The 16407-nt window shown below is 32.5% G+C and overlaps 2 protein-coding genes across 4 annotated transcripts in view; one reads left to right on the top strand and one right to left on the bottom strand.

Moving 5' to 3' along the window:
• The window catches only part of LOC120418982 (DNA ligase 1), a 92983-nt gene that overhangs the window by 67713 nt on the left and 8863 nt on the right, over positions 1-16407 (bottom strand). The window lies entirely within an intron of this gene.
• LOC120418966 (uncharacterized) lies at positions 4949-14784 on the top strand. 2 transcript variants are annotated; one of them, XM_039581523.2, is made up of 4 exons: positions 4949-5611; positions 5667-6315; positions 10460-11310; positions 14517-14784. In XM_039581523.2, exons 1-4 carry the CDS (start codon positions 5051-5053, stop codon positions 14523-14525), a joined length of 2070 nt encoding a protein of 689 aa, XP_039437457.1. In that variant the 5' UTR covers positions 4949-5050; the 3' UTR covers positions 14526-14784. The 2 variants fall into 2 exon arrangements, with proteins under 2 accessions (XP_039437457.1, XP_039437449.1); XM_039581515.2 differs by lacking the exon at positions 14517-14784 and adding an exon at positions 11375-11643.

Raw genomic sequence — 16407 nt, 5'->3', positions numbered from 1 at the left:
TTGTTTGATTTTACATCTAATACATCTAGCTTCTCATTTTTATTCTTTAAAACACGCTCATCATTCTCTTACAATTGATACTTGATTTTTATAAAATAAATAGTCTTTTACTGTCTATTGTTTTCAATCTTCACCCTTTTTTTCAAACAAGTGAGGTTTGAGCCCTTACTCAATTTATGGAATGGTTAAAGGATTAACACAAATATTACTATTGTATTTTTGGTGAACTTTTATAACATGCTTAGGACCAAAATATTGTAACAAAACACCGCGACAAAAGAAATAGCAACATATAAACACGACTTAACACTAGGAAAGATTTCACACAGTAAAATAACAACAAGTTTTTGAATTCAAACTAAAAATAAAACAGTTTTTGCTTCAATGAAAGTTGGTAGGCACACTATAAATGGTTAGGCGCTTATACTTACATCAAACCCTACGTAATGTACCACCCCCGGCCGAGTTAAAATGCGTAACCGGAAAAGAAGGTGTGCATGCCTGGCACGAACACTCAAAGCGTGTTCTAGCGTGTTGCTCGTACTGACTCAGAGTAAGGGTGAGATGTAGGTGTAAGGGCAGTGCGTGTTCGTCGGGAACCTGGTGCATAAGATCGGTCAAGGCCCGTTCTTACACTGAAAATTGCGAATTGCGAATTGCGAAGAAAAAAACAACTGAAACAAATTTGCAAAATGTTTATGAAATTATAAACCCATTTTTCCGTGCCCTCAAAAATTTTAGTTTGTAATAAAACCCAAATTGTACTATTTGATGGTTCTATCCCATTCCCCAGAATCCCGTTCCCCAGAATTCCATTCCCCAGAATCCCACTCCCCAGAATGGTCCATTCCCCAGAATGATCCATTCCCCATAATGACCCATTCTCCAGAAATATTTATTACCTTGAAAAACATGTTATGTTTCCCATTTGATATAATGCCATTTAGTATAGCGCCGTTTGGCATAACATAATTTGGCATAATGGCGCATAATGGTCAATTGGCATAATGATATTAAACTTTCAACATTAATTCAATATAAGAATCGGTTCAAAGAAGACATCGCGACTTGTGATATCTGCTGACACTAATTTATTTTTTTCATTCTTTAAAAAAGGGAAAATTTTCTTTACTAGGGATAACTGCTAAATGAAAATTCAACGTGTGTCAGCATGCTGCAGTTACCACAAGTCAACAGAGTTTTCTACTTCTAAATTCTACTTTAAAGGGAAAATTAAACTTTTGTCAGCAGTAATGACAGTCATGCAAGTTTTCCCTTCTTTAAAGAAGGCAAAAATCAACTTTAAAAGGAAAATTAAACTGTTGTCAGCAGTAATGACAGTCATGCAAGTTTTCCCTTCTTTAAAGAAGGAAACATTTAACTTTTAAGGGGAAATTTCATCTTTTGTCAGCAGTAATGACAGTCAGGAGAGTTTTCCCTTTTTTAAAGAAGGGAACATTTAACTTTTAAGGGAAATTTCAACTTTTGTTAGCAGTAATGCTAGTCCATAGAGTTTAGCCTTCTTTAAAGCAGTTATGACAGTTCAGAGAGTTTTCCCTTCTTTAAAGAAAGGAAAATTCCACTTTAAAGGGAAAATTCCGATTTAAAGAAGGGAACATTTAACTTTAAAGGGAAAATTTCAACTTTTTTAGCAGTAATGACAGTCAGGAGAGTTTTCCCTTCATTAAAGAAGGGAACATTTAACTTTTTAGGGAAATTTCAACTTTTGTCAACAATTATCACAAGTCAAGAGAGTTTTCCTTTCTTTAAATAAGGAAACATTAAACTTTTGTCAGCATTTATCACAAAAAGGCGAAATCTAAACACTTCACACTTTGAAACTGATCACTTTTTGAAATAAATTACCTTCGTAATAAAAAATAAACTTTTCTGGGGAATGGGTCATTCTGGGGAATGAGTTTCTGGGGAATGGACCATTCTGGGGAATGGCATTCTGGGGAATGGAATTCTGGGGAATGGCTATTTGATCACAAATAGTTTACAATCGATTGTACAAGTTATTCCTAGAAAATTTATGATTTCAGCAGTTATTATATCTCAAATTGTTCTAAAAACAAATTAACTTCTTTTGTATGTCATCTAAAAAGAAAAGCGTAGCCTCAAAAATATTAGTTTTTACATTTTATTTCAAAAACAAAAAATAATTAAATTTAAAAAATCTTATGTGGAAAAATTTAAACATTCAGAGAATCAATCATTGAAACTTAAAAAAAAACCTTGAAAAAACAACGATAAAAAGAATGAAAATCTGACTATTTTCATCTATTTTGGAGCATTTTTTGAGTCACGTTTTAGGTTATCTGCATTTTTTTATCGTTATCTTTTTTTTTTAAAAAAAAAAAGGTATGATAACCACATTGTTTTTTCCTTTTTGGGTGTTTTTGAATATTTATGCTTTTTCATTTTGAAATTTAGATTTTTTGTTTGTTTGAATTTCCGAAATGATTTTTGTAATCTTTTTTTTTAGGCATTTCAATTTAGAATTTTGATTTTAAAAATTTAAATTTTGATTTTAAAATTTTAAATTTTTATTTAGTTAAAATTTTTTAGTAAATGTTTTTGAATTTCTAAACTTTCCAATTTTAAAATTTCAGAATTTTAAAATCTCAGATTTTTTAAACTGAAAAAATATGTATTGAATTTATTTAATGTTTGTGTTTAGAATTTCTTATTTTTAATTTTAATATTTTAGTTTGAAATATTTCATTCTTTGATTTTTTTTAATTTTGTTGCTTGTATTATTATATCTAGATTAAATTTTCAAAACAACCTATCCCTCATGGGTTTCCTATGCAGATAGGGCCTTTTGAAAATTTAATCGAGATATCTTTATTTTTGTATTTTTGAAGTTTTATACTTCCGTTTTTGTGTATTTGATGGTTATTATTTTTTAATCTTAGATTTTTAATGATTCAAACAGTTAACTTTTTAATTTTTTTTTAACTGAATTTGATGTTGTTTTTAACCTAAAACAAAACGATTATTTTTAAGGTTTGCATCAATTTGAGCAAACAAAAACGAAAGCCGTCATATCAATTTTCGGAATTTTAAGATTCTGCGTTTAATGATTCGGCCTTATGAGGCAATAGCATATTATTACCATTTCCAATCACTTTTTTTTTCATTTTATCGCAAAAAATAAATTGACAAGACAACATTTTTTTCGATGGATCAACTATGGTCCCCTTGGAACGACTGTCAAGTAGGACCTTTTCTGTCAAGAAAGGCCGCGAAGATAATTTACAAAAATTGAAATTAAAAATCCATTTTAAATCCTTTGCGGTCGTACAAAGGTTCATTGTATTCAGAAAAATAAGCTTTATCGTTGTGAACAATAATATCACAAATTCAAGCTTATTTTTGGGACTACTACTACTTTTTTTCTTATTTAGCCAGTTAAATGAGAAGAGAACTTTTTTTAACATTCCAGTTTTCTATTTTTTAGCAAGCAGTGAAAGATAAAAAAATATAATTGAAGCCGTCAATCATTTTCGAAGAAAATTGATCATCACACTAAAATGTTCTGTATTAAATTGAATTTAACGAATTTTTGCCTTCTTGATGCCACTGAAGGAATTTTTGGTCTAAACCAAATGTGTTTCAAAATTTATATAATTTGGTCCTAAAATGAAGCTTAGATTGCTGATATTATTGTTTACAGCGATAAAGCTTATTTTTCTGAGTACCCTTTGTACGACCACAAAGAGTTTAAAATGGATTTTTAAATCAATTTTGAAAAATTAACCTCGCGATCCTTCTTGACAGAAAAGGTCCTACTTGACAGCTCTTTCCAAGGGGACCATAGTTGATCCATCGACAAAATGTTGTTTTGTCAACTTTTTAATTTGCATTAAAATAAAAATAAATGATCAGAAATTGTTTTAAAGCGTGTTTTCAATCGTTGTACATCAAAATTTACATAGAGCTTTAGGCGAGGCTTTAGGACCCTATTGCTCATGTGAACAAAATATTATTGTTCATCTGACAACTAGATTTTAAAGCTCTATATTTCATAATTTTCAATCAACGATTAGAATACCAGAACAATATTAAAATTTGAGTTGAAGAAAATTTAACGATAACATGCAATTTTTATTTCATTAAGTTCATTTATTTAGTTTTTTTTAATTGGCTTGTGATTGGATCCCATTTTTGTGATGTTATTCTAATTTTAATTCGATTTACTTCGAATTTTGTTTTGCATATGTATAAAAAATCAAATAACACTTTTTATAAATATGTAAAAAAAATATCTTATTTTGGCTCAATATTAGTTTCGTGAATTTTCCCATGAGAAATGAACCAGTTCTCTTGGCACATAACTTTATTTATTTATTTCACCACGCAGAAAAATATTTTGTAGAATCAGCCTGTACGAGGTTTGATTCAACAAAATTTTTGTTGAATATAATCAACGCCGATTTTGCGTTGAAACAAACCTTGATTTTCTCAATTCCAAAAAAATCTTTTGTTGTTTTGAAAAATTATAGCTTTGACGTTTAGCGTTGAGTCAACAAAAATCTTGAGTTTCAAATCAGCAAAACGTTTTGTTGATTCAAATACGACTTATTTTTCTGCGTGACGTAAAACTGGTATTGGTTCTACGCGTTCTACATGATTTTTCATGTAGCATCAACGTGATGACTTTTTCGAGTGTTTTTACATGATTAAAATTTCATTTTTGTAAACGCCGGTTGGTAGGCAACTGTTTTAATGTCACGGGTGTTTCGAGTGCTCGCCACCAGTCGAAGATCATTTCTAGTACAGACACAAACCATAATTTTTCGAAATACCACAGTGGAATCCCGCTAGAAAAAATGAAAGCTTTCTTGTAGCAAAGGCAAAACCCTCGTTGTTCGAAACAACTTTTAACTTTTTTTAATGAGTGTGTGCGTAATTGTTTGACAGTTGCCCTCCGAAACAAAAACAGAAACAGACCGCCTCGTGATCGCGTGGTTTTTCCTCCGGCAGGAAGCCGGAACTTTTGTTGTAGTGACGGAAGGTAACCGTGGTAACTGGAACCGAAAAGATGCTGCCCGACGCCCGGCTCCACCCTTCTTCCTTCGTTCCGCCGTACCACCACCAGTTCGCGACGGAACCACCTCCGCTGGCCTTCAGCCAGCAGCAGCCGGCGATTTTCAACGGCCCGTTCCAGATCATCGAACCGGGCAGCGACCTGTACATCGAGACGGAGCCCAACTTTTGCCTGGAGCTGATGCCGGAGGAGGGGTTGGACACGAGTGGGCTGTACCTGTCGGAGAATGGCATTCCGGCGGATGTGCTGGACGACGTGTTCCGGCTGGATGATGAGTTGAGCACGGCGGGGGGCTGTTTTCGTGGTCCGGTTCCGGAGGGGGTCGGTATGGGCCAGTATGAAGCGCAGTTGGTGGCGGAAATTGAGCGGCTCTTTCCGGATGTGACGGGAGGTGGCGGGGTGGTGAAGAAGAAGTCGAGTGGGGCAAGTCGGCTGGCGGAGGAGCTGACCCGGAAGGTTTCGGCTGGCACGATGATTCCGGTCGTTTCGGGGAGTCCCTGCTACATGAACGTGTTTTTGAAGGGAGGTGGCCGCTTGCAGAACAATTTGGTCAAGGTAAGATCATAGAGGGAATTGATAGTATAAATTCAAGATTTGTCTATTTATACAGCCGGAATCTACGCCAGAGCGTGGCTACCGGTGTGTCGAAATGGTCGACGGAACCGGTACCATGTTCAAGGCCAAATACTACGCGGAACAGATGACGGCCATCACCACGCCAGCAAGGCCATCAACGCCAACTCCCAGGGTCATGTCGTTGAGCAAATTCTCCCCGATGGTCACCACAGCCACAACACCCACCAGAATGCCCCAGCTAAAGAACATGACCCCGGCGATGGCCAGCAAGATCGAGTCCCTGGCCAACGGGATGAACCGCAACGTAACTCTAACCCCGGTCCGAACTCCCAGCCGCAACAGTCTCCTCCCATCCTCCTCCTCCACCATCGTCATCAAGGCTCCCAAGCGGACAATCGCTTCCGGTGGAACCACCACCATCTTCCCCGATCCGTTCTTCCCGATGCCCATGATCAAGCAGGAACCCCTCGACGACCCCCCACCCCAGGAAGACCCCCTTAACCTTCCAACCGTCCCACAACCACCGGTCAACCCGAGCAAGCAACCGCGCAAGCAAAAGCTCATCAAGCTGTCCCAGAACGGGGAGCTGGTGTTCAGCGATACGACGAACGTCAGGGAGAGAAAGATTGTTCCGAAGGTGGTGCAGGCACCGCCGCCGAACAACGAGTACGTCCCGACAAGGGGTGAGTACACGCGAGCCGTGACGGTGAGCGAAATTATTGCCAGCGTCGTCGAGCGCAAGTTTGAGCGTTAGTTTGAGTAGACAGTAGAGACAGTAGCAGTAGAATTGTGATTTTCATTCTTTACTATTTTTTTTTATGTTCTTTTGACTATATTTTATATGAATATATTTTTGCTTTTGTTGACTATCTAGATCTCTTCTGTTGCATTATTTTTTTGGTATCTCAGTCTCTAATAGCAATAATAATAATAATAATAATATTTTCACAACTGATGGCACTGATGAGTGAATGAACACCGAGACTAAGATTTGATTTCCGTCGGATTTGCCCCCGATTCTTGATATCATGTTCATCCTTAGAAGAAAAAATTCTAAATGTTTTTCGGAGATTTTTTGATGAAAGCTGAAAGCAAACATGAACAAAAAATTTAAAAATAGATCCATAATTCCAAAATTAAAATTTTCCATTTATTTTAATTTCTAAAATTGTAGAATTATATTGTTATAAAATTTGAAAATTTCTTAAATTTTAATGTTATTAAATTGTAGAATTATAAAATTCAAAAATTATAAAATTGCAAAATACATACACAAATTCTGAAATTTAAAAAAAATAAGATTCAAAAATACTAAATTTGCATAATTCTTAAATTTAAAATGTTTAAAGTTATAAAATTTAAAAAACCGTAGAATATAAAAATTTAACAACTAAAAATAAAGTATTCAAAAATTAAAAGGATCTGAAAATTCCAGCATTAAAAATAAATAAATAAATAATTGCAGTTCGTTCGCGATTATCCAAAACTCCGATTTTCCGAAGAGATTGGATTACTCATAATTTGATTCAAAGGTTTCTATAGAGATTTGAAAGATCAAACCAGTAAAAATAATATTTGTGATTTTTGTTTTAGAGTAAAATTTAACTCCAGCGACCGCAAACTAGTTTGATTCGCCTTGTGTTTACCATTAAAAATTAAAATGTTAAAGTTATAGTCAAGCAAAAATAAGACAACACCAAAAAAAAATCGTGATTCGATTAATTGAAGTGAAATTACTTTAAGGGCTTCGGATAATCAAGTTTTGACTGTATTTGAGTTTCAATATTGTAACTTTTTTAATTTTAGTGTTTCATTGTTGTTAATTTGTGAATCACGCAGAAAAATAAGGCTTATTTGAATCAACAAAACGTTTTGTTGATTTGAAAATCATGATTTTTGTTGAATCAACGCTAAACGTCAAAGCAGCTTTTTCAAAACAACAAAAGAATTTTGTGGAATTGAGAAAATCAAGGTTTGTTTCACGCAATTTTTTCGTTGATTATATTCAACAAAAAAATTGTTGATTCAAACCTCGTACAGGCTGATTCTACAAAACATTTTTCTGCGTGATTGATCTATTCTAATTCAACACAAACGCAGCCAGTTTGATGAAAGCATGCTGGAAATAACACCACAAGCACTTTCTTGTCATTATAAATAATTGCAGTATGTACATCCGAGCAAACTCGAAAATGTATTTTTTTAAATAAAGCTACTACGTTGTGTTGACCGCAGAGAGGATTCTGTGAACGGGTCACATTTCACATAATCTACAGGGGAGGAAGGATGTGGACATACCGTATACCAAACGTTCCAGTTTACAGTTTAATATGTGCTTTGTTGGTTGTTATTAAATATAATGATGCAAAATAATGTTCATTTCATAAATTCCCTACACCTTTTTTTAATGATCACCCATGCACACGCACAGAAACATAAAAGAAATAAATAAAACATAAAGAAATAAGACTGCGCGTCCCTACTGCCAGCGCACAAAAAAACCAAAAATAAAATAAAACAAGTACAAACATCCATATTACTAAATTCAATTCAATTTAATCATTGTTTCATTAGAATCTAACAGTTTTGCTCCAGGATGTTAAATGTGCAATTCAGAGATTTGGAGAACTTTCCAACTGAGATCAATTCAAAAGTCTTTGCAGGGAGGATACGTATTTCAATGTTTAGATGACAAAAAAAAACAAAAAATACAAAAATACAAAAATACAAAAACACAAAAAATACAAAAATACAAAAAAACAAAAATACAAAAATACTAAAATACAAAAATACTAAAATACTAAAATACAAGTATACAAAATACAAAAATACCAAAATCAAAATTAAAAAAAAAACATAAAACTTAAAAAAAATCAAAAATAAGATTATACAAAAATACCTAAATTACAAATTTAAATCGCATTCAAATTAGCAAATTTGAATTATTTGATTTTGTTTCATCAAGACATATTGCCAACAAACACCACGCGAAGAAGCGTCAAAAACATTCCGTTACTGTTCATTTTAAGCTTCGTACCAGTTACAAAAAAAAAATAAAAAAATGCGTGGCCCATTTCTTGACAGATTTCATGACCGTTTCTTGCCTTTTTTTTTGTTGCCTTCTTCACCTCAACGAGGAAAAACTTAAAATCACTCGAAAAATTACCTTCTAAATTTGACCTTCTAGATCCACCTTCACGTATAAATATTAGGGTGGCTCGAAGTAGCATGGGAAAATTTCAAAAAGGACTAATTCAATCAAACAGACATTTTCCGGTTTCATTTGGGCCCCCAAAAAACCCCCCAAAATTTTAAAGCAATTCAAATTTGCAGGGGAAAACCATATTTTTTACATTTAGATTTTTATAATTTTCATTTTTCACTAAATTTAAAAACTAACATCGCAGAAGTATAGTCCTGAATGTCCTCTAAAACGTTTCCAAAGAAAGTATGGTCATATCTTGCTTCTGAAAAAAGATACAGAGTTTTTAAAAAAAGCATTTCAAAATAAGTGCTGAAATAGTAGTTTATGCAACTAGGTGCAAAAAGAGGATTTTTTCAGCACGAGTCGTACTCGGTGAACCCTTTGAACAGAATTATAGTACAAATGTTCATGCATTGAGTCAATGAATCGTTTAAATCAAAAAATGTTGAAAAGTATAACTTTTCCTAACAAGTGCTGAAAAGTTCAACTTTTCAACACTGAAATAGTGCTCAAAAGTAGAACTTTTCAGCATTTGTTTTGAAAAGGGTTACTATTCGATTCTGTGATTTTTGGAACAGAAAAGTAGGCTGTTTCGTCGTTCAAGATCGACAGTAAATGGAAGTGCTTTCACAACGGAATTGCAAAAATTATATTTCTTGCCAACACTGCACAGTGGTTCAGATCCTTCAGATCGCAAAATTGAGTGGAAATGGATTTCCCGAAAAAAATGTGAAGTTGTGGAGCTTTGGTGTCTTTAGAAGAGTTGGAAAAGGTTAACTTTTGGGTTGGTTCAAAATCAGAGTGATTTTGAAATCTGAACTTTTCAGGAATATTATTGGGAATTTTTTTGTCTTGTACAAAGTTGTTGGACTTGCCAATCCAAGCAACTTTATCGAAGACACCAAAATTTTAACTCGCAATCTTCGCCTTCTACGACCAAATTCAGACAAAGCATCTGAGCAAACCTTCGAAAATCAGTTTTTTGAACGTAGCAATTCAGGGTTAAGTTTTAGAGAAAAGTGATGTTCGAGGCACTTTTAGAGCTCTGAAAAACAAACATTTTTATTTTTTGACAAGTCAATTTGGACTTATCGTTTTAGAGGACATTCAGGACTATACTTCTACGATGTTAGTTTGTAAATTTATGAAAATTATAAAAACCTAAATGTAAAAAAGATGGTTTTCCCATACAAATTTCCATACAAATTTGAATCGCTTTGCGGAAAGCCGGGTCAAAACCAATCGCTTCCACATTTTGGAGGGTTTTTTCTGGGGTACAAATGGAACTGAAAAATGCCTGTTATGAAAAATCCATCATGTCGAGCCACCCTAATAAATATAAGAAAGGCATCAACCACCTGAAGTTGTATTAAGTATTATTTTATATGGAGTTTAACGTTCCTTCCGAGCTGCGTAATAGCCGTATACCAAAATTTACGCAAGGATCACGCCTACACGCCACTGATGTTCAAAATAATCGCATTACTGGCCGAAGTGCCTAAATAAATCATGACATCTTCTATCAATTATATTGTGTTTTCTGTTTTTTTTTTTAATGTATATTTGTAGTAGATTTGTATACATAACAAATATGAAATAGACAAACTACAACCCCACCACAGATCTTTCAGAACCGAAAACGCATCCCCAACGCACTCCGACTCCAAACCGCCTACCGAACACCCTGCGTTCGTTCAAGATATTGCCCTCGCCGACTTCGCAGAGCATCCCACCCTCACATTCAATCCAACAACGGCCGGTCGTCCCAGCACCAGCCCCCAAACGCACCCGCTACCGCGTCCACATGACCCAAACCCAGCTGCCTCCACAGCAGCAACATCGCCCCGGCGTTAGCAAGCGCGTTCCGATCAACCAAACCATCGAGTCGATCGAAATCCTCGACAGCTCCGAAGAGGACGACGAGGAAGAAACGACCACCGCACCGGAATCGTCCGAACCGGAGGACTCGCTCCCAAAGCTACCCGGCAACACCGAGTCGATCCAGTGTCCGTACTGCTGCCGCATCTTCCGCTCCTCCCAGGCGGTCCTCGAGCACGCCCAGAACTGCGCCGACGCCAGCCTCTTTCGGCAGATTAGCAAGCAGAAGCCGCCGCAACGCAGCCAAGGGCAATCGCTGCTCAAGGGCAACTTCCCGGCGACGATTGCGACACGGCGTCGATCGCCGGAACCGCCGGCAAGCAGCAGCAGCAGCAGCAAGACTAGCAAGAAGAACCGATCGACGCCGTCTTCGGCGACCAAACGCAGCGAACGGTTGAGCATCGAGATTCTGCCTTCGGCGTTCAACATCACCAACCTTCTTCAGTGTCCGGAGTGTAAGAAGTCGTTCCGTACGGTGGAACACCTGGAGCAGCACCAGCGAATCCATCAGGCACCGGTCGTGTGCGAGTTTTGCCAGAAGAAGTTCTACGAGACGCCCCCGCCGAAGCACGTCTGCCAGGAGAAGAAGCGATCGGTGAGTTTGGAGGAGGGGTTCAAATACTTTTCGAATGTGAATATTCTTGTTTCTTGTTTTGCAGATGAAGCTCAAGCGTGCTTGCACCAAGCTTTGAAATGTTGGGAAGCGTGTCGAATGAGTTCAAAGATTCCTTCAAGAACAGGAACATTTTACGTGAAATTTACTTATTTTATTTACGTTATCATTTGAAATATCATCCATGTTGAATTCATACAGCTTACTAAATTTGAATTCAATTTGTTCCATTTAAATTTTAAACTGTTGTGAAATGTCAATTTCATATAAGTTCAACAATGCTAAGAAGAATAAAAATAGTTCCTTCAAACGTTAGATTACGATTTGTTTTTTTTTATTTGTCTTGAGAAATGTTTTTTCGTTGTCTTATTTTTGATTGTGTAGTTTGAGTATGACCCCTACAAAAACTACTTCAAAGTGATTTCGAATTTTGACAGTAGTAAAATATTGGAAAATCAATTTTCTAATATAATAGATTGCCTATTATTAACTTTTAAGAACTGACTAAAATGGAGTCGCAGAACTCGAATTTGATGTTAGAAGTAAGAAAATAAAATAATTCAAACCATTGGATAATCGAACTTCGGATAATCGAGGCTTTGGATGATCGAGACTGGACTGTAAAAAAAAAAAAAGACTGGACTGTGAATCATTTAAAATGTTTGATTTTTTTGTATACTCCAATTCGTAAAAATTTTAAGTTTTTAGACATTTTAAGATTTATTTTTTTTAATTTTAAGTTATTTCGAATTTTGCAATTTGTGGATTTTTCATTTTTTGAATTTGACCATTTTACAACCTGTATTGTACAAATTTCAATTCTAGAAATTTGTTTTAAATGTCTACTGAATTTTTTTTTCCTTTTTGCTTTTTTTTTTTCAAATTTTGTTTTATTGTTCATTAGAGAAAAAAAAATCCGCTTTTTTACAATTTTCTAGCTTTGGCGAAGTTTGGGAATTTGGAAAATAAAAAAAAATGGGAATTGTGAGAATTTTACTTTGTTTACAATTTTGAAAGCTTTGAGAATTTTATTAAAAATTGAATATTTTTAATTTTTTTTAGAGAATTGTGTGAAATTACAGATTAAAAAAATTGAGAGTTGTGAGGGTTTTGAATTCTTTTGACAATTTTGAGAATTTTTAAAATTGTGAGAATTAAAAAAATAGAATTTTGAAAAGTTTGAGAATTGTGTGAATTAAGAGAATTTGGAGATTTTACATATTTTTGAATATTGTCAATTTTTAAAATTACAATTTTTTTTAGTTTTAAGATTTTGAATATTTTGAGGTTTGAAATTTTTTAGAATTGTTAGGATTTTGACAAAATTAAAAAAAAAGAATTTTGAATTGTGGTAATTTATAACATTTTGAGGATTTTGAAAATTTTAGGATTTTTAATATTTTGAAATTCTTGAAAATTTTGAGAATTTTGATTTTTTTCAGAATTTTAAAAGTTGTGAGAATTAAAAAATAGATTTTTTTTTCGAAAATTTTGAGATATTTTTGAACTAAGAAAATTTTAAGAATTTACAGAATATGAAAAATTTAAAAAATGAGATTTTTTTAAATTTTATGTAATTTTGAAGATTTTGAAAACATTTAGATATTTTTGAATTTTAGGAATTTAGAAAATTACAAAATTTTGATTTTTTTTCAATTTTAAGATTTTTAAAAAAATTTGAGAATTGTTAGGATTTTAAAATTTTGAAGTATTTTGCAATTTAAAAAAAATATTGGAATGTTGAGAATTTGGAATTTTTTCAGAATTGTCAATATAAAAAAAAATGAATATTGAATAGTGAGAATTTATCGTATTTTGAGGATTTTGAAAATTTTAAGATTTTTGAAAATTTTGAGAATCTTGAAATATTTTTGAATTTTGAAAAATGTGAAAATATAAAAAAAAAGAATTTGAAAATTTTTGAGATATTTCATTTCTAAATTAAGAGAATTTTGAGAATTTACAGAATTTTGAAAATTTTGAGAATTTAAAAAAAATGAATTTTTGAAATGCAATGTAATTTTGAAAATTTTGAGAACTCATAGAAATTTTAGTTTTTTAAGAATTTTGAATATTACAAAATTCTGATTTTTTTTCAATTTTAAGATTTTTATTTTTTTTTGTGTTGTTAGGATTTTGAACTATTTTGAAATTTGAAAAACAGTTAGAATTTTGAGAATTCGGATTTTTTTTGAATTGTCAAAATAAAAAAAAATGAGAATTTATCGCATTTTGAGGGTTTTGAAAATTTCAAGATTTTTGATATTTTGAGATTTTTGAAAAATATTGAGAATCTTGAAATTTTTTAGAATTTTGAAAATTGTGAGAATAAAAAAAAGAATTTGAATTTTTTTTAGATATTTCATTTTTGAATTTAAATTTTTTTGGGAATTTACAGAATTATGAAAATTTTGGGAATTTAAAAAAAATAAGTTTTATGTAATTTTGAAAATTTTATTTTTTTTAAATAGATTTTTTTAAAATTTCATCTAATTTTGAAAATATTAAGAATTAAAAAAATAGAATTTTTGAAATTTTATGTAATTTTGAGAACTTTTTGATATTTTTAAATGTTAAGAAAATTGAAAATTACAAAATTTTGATTTTTTTCTCAATTTTAATATTTAAAAAAAAAATTAGAATTGCAAGGATTGTGAAATTTTGAAGTATTTTAAAATTTAAAAAAAAATTGGAATTTTGAGAATTTGGAAAATTTTTAGAATTGTCAAAATAAAAAAAAAATATTGAAGTGTGGGAATGTATCGCATTTTGAGATTTTTAAAAATTTTGAGAATCTTGAATTTTTTTAGAATTTTGAAAATTGTGACAATTAAAAATAAGAATTTGAATTTTTTTATAGATATTTCAATTTTGAATAAAGAGAATTTTGAGAATTTACAGAATTTTGAAATTTTTTAAAATATTAAAAATAATAGAATTTTTGAAATTTTATGTAATTTTGAAAATTTTGAGAACTTTGAGAACTTTTAGTTTTTTTTTTGAATTTTAAAATTATAAAATTTTGAAAAATTACTTAATTTTCTTTTTTTTATTTTGATTTTATTAAGTTTTTCTTAAAAATTACGAAAAATAATTTTTGTACTGTTTTCTTTTTCAAAATTTCACAATTCAAAGTTTTGGTTGGCCTAACAATAATTTATCCCTTTTCTTCTTATCCAAAATTTCAGATGCAATAAACCGTCCAGGTTGACCGATTTAGTTCGAGGCATGTTTAAATACGAAGTCATGGATTTTTGCTCGGTAAAAATGCTTATTTTTGACTTAGCATGTAAGAACAACTTACGAAGTTTACCGTTATTATTAAGAAAATGAATTCACTGTTATGAAAATAAAAAAAACTGTTATGATTTGCAAATTGTTGCAATTATTCTTAATTCTAAGTTTGCTGATTTGTTCTGAACAGCACAATAAAGCACAAAACTTCGCTAGGCGTTTAGCAAATCGTTAGTTTTCTTTATGAAAAGAAACCGGGCCAGTCTCAAATTAGCAAATCAAATCAAGGGGAAACCCGTTTCCAGAACAGGGTATAAATATTAACTGTACAACACCGAAACATAGAAATAGAACAAGTTTGCGATTGGCGAAAGCTGCAATCTTCTAACCAGTCAATTATCGTGTTGCAGAAAAAATAATAAACTCGTGATGATTAGGGGCGCGCCAAATTGCCAACCTTCAGTCTTGAATCAGATATCTCTGAGATGCGCAACGAGCAGTTGAACAATGTCAGCCAGTTTGGTGGTGGTGAGATTTTAACTTTCCATTGTCGAAGATGAAGTTGGTAGCGGCGCCAAGTGGGTCAAGAATGAAGCTTGTGCCTCATTATAATTTCACATCTTCAAAGTGCGATCGAGTCCGCGCGCGCACGTTAGATTTGTTCGAAATTGATAATTTAGGGGTGTGTGGAGTTTGTGCGAGAGGAAGGTTTTTTGTGCTTCGATCACTCAACTCTTTAATTATGGCTCGTTTGATTGAATTGGAAGAAAGTCAAGATCAACCGTTTTACTTTTGCGATGTTGGATTTTTTTCAACGTGGTCACTTTATGTTGAGTTTTTTTTTCTTGTACTTGGTCACATTATATAGAAATTTAAAGTAGCCTACATATTATGCAGGAAATTTTTATTTGTATCAACTTTTTCAACGGTACGAAGTGATAAGTATTTTTTATTACATATTTGATTTTTCCTAAATTAATGCGTTATTTATTTTTAGAGTGTATCTATTTTTACTGACTTATCATACATACCATTTTTGTATAGACATCCGCCAAAATTGTATGAGGACTTGTATGGCAGAAAAAAACAATGCTAAAAGTCTTCTGTGGTCATAGGATCTTTAGGACCTTAGGTCCAAATAAGCTATTTTGCATGTATTTTGTAATACAGTTCAGACTCGGTTATCCGAAGGCCTTGGCAAAATTTCACTTCGGATAATCGAATCATAAAAAAAATATTTTTTTCAATGTCTTATTTTTTATTGTCAAGTTTAAGTAAAAAAAAAAATAAAAAAAATAAAAAAAAAGTATGACCCCTTAACTACTCTAAAGTCATTTAGAATTTTTGAATCCAATATGGCGGTGACGATAAAAAAAAAATTTTGCTCATGATGCGATTATCCGAAGTTCCATAAAAACCTTCGGATAATCGAACATAGGATAATCGAAATTTCGGATAATCGAGTCTGGACTGTACTGAAATTGGAATCAAAAATTACTTGCGTGAAGTTTTGATGAAATGTACAGTTTTCGAGTAAATGGTATTTTGAAATTGAAAAAGTGTCTAACCTCGTACATGTCTGAAAAAATATATTTGACCTGAGAAAATATTAGGGTAATTTGGGTAGCACTTATAAAACTATTTTTTCGGAATTTTAAATCTCAGCAACCACGGATCAACAATGTCCATTAAAGAAAATTGCAGAGAATTTTCTCAGCTTGTACAAGGTACATACATTTTGGCTGATTTTAACGTGACGTACTTTATGGATGAAGCCAAATAAGAGTTACAGGTACGTTAAACAAATATAATTTTGAAAAAATTACAAGCAAAGGTTTTAATATA

The sequence above is a fragment of the Culex pipiens genome, chromosome 3 (assembly GCF_016801865.2).
Source record: "Culex pipiens pallens isolate TS chromosome 3, TS_CPP_V2, whole genome shotgun sequence".
NCBI classification, from domain to species: Eukaryota; Metazoa; Arthropoda; class Insecta; order Diptera; family Culicidae; genus Culex; species Culex pipiens.
This window is presented reverse-complemented; position numbering and strand designations above follow the sequence as displayed.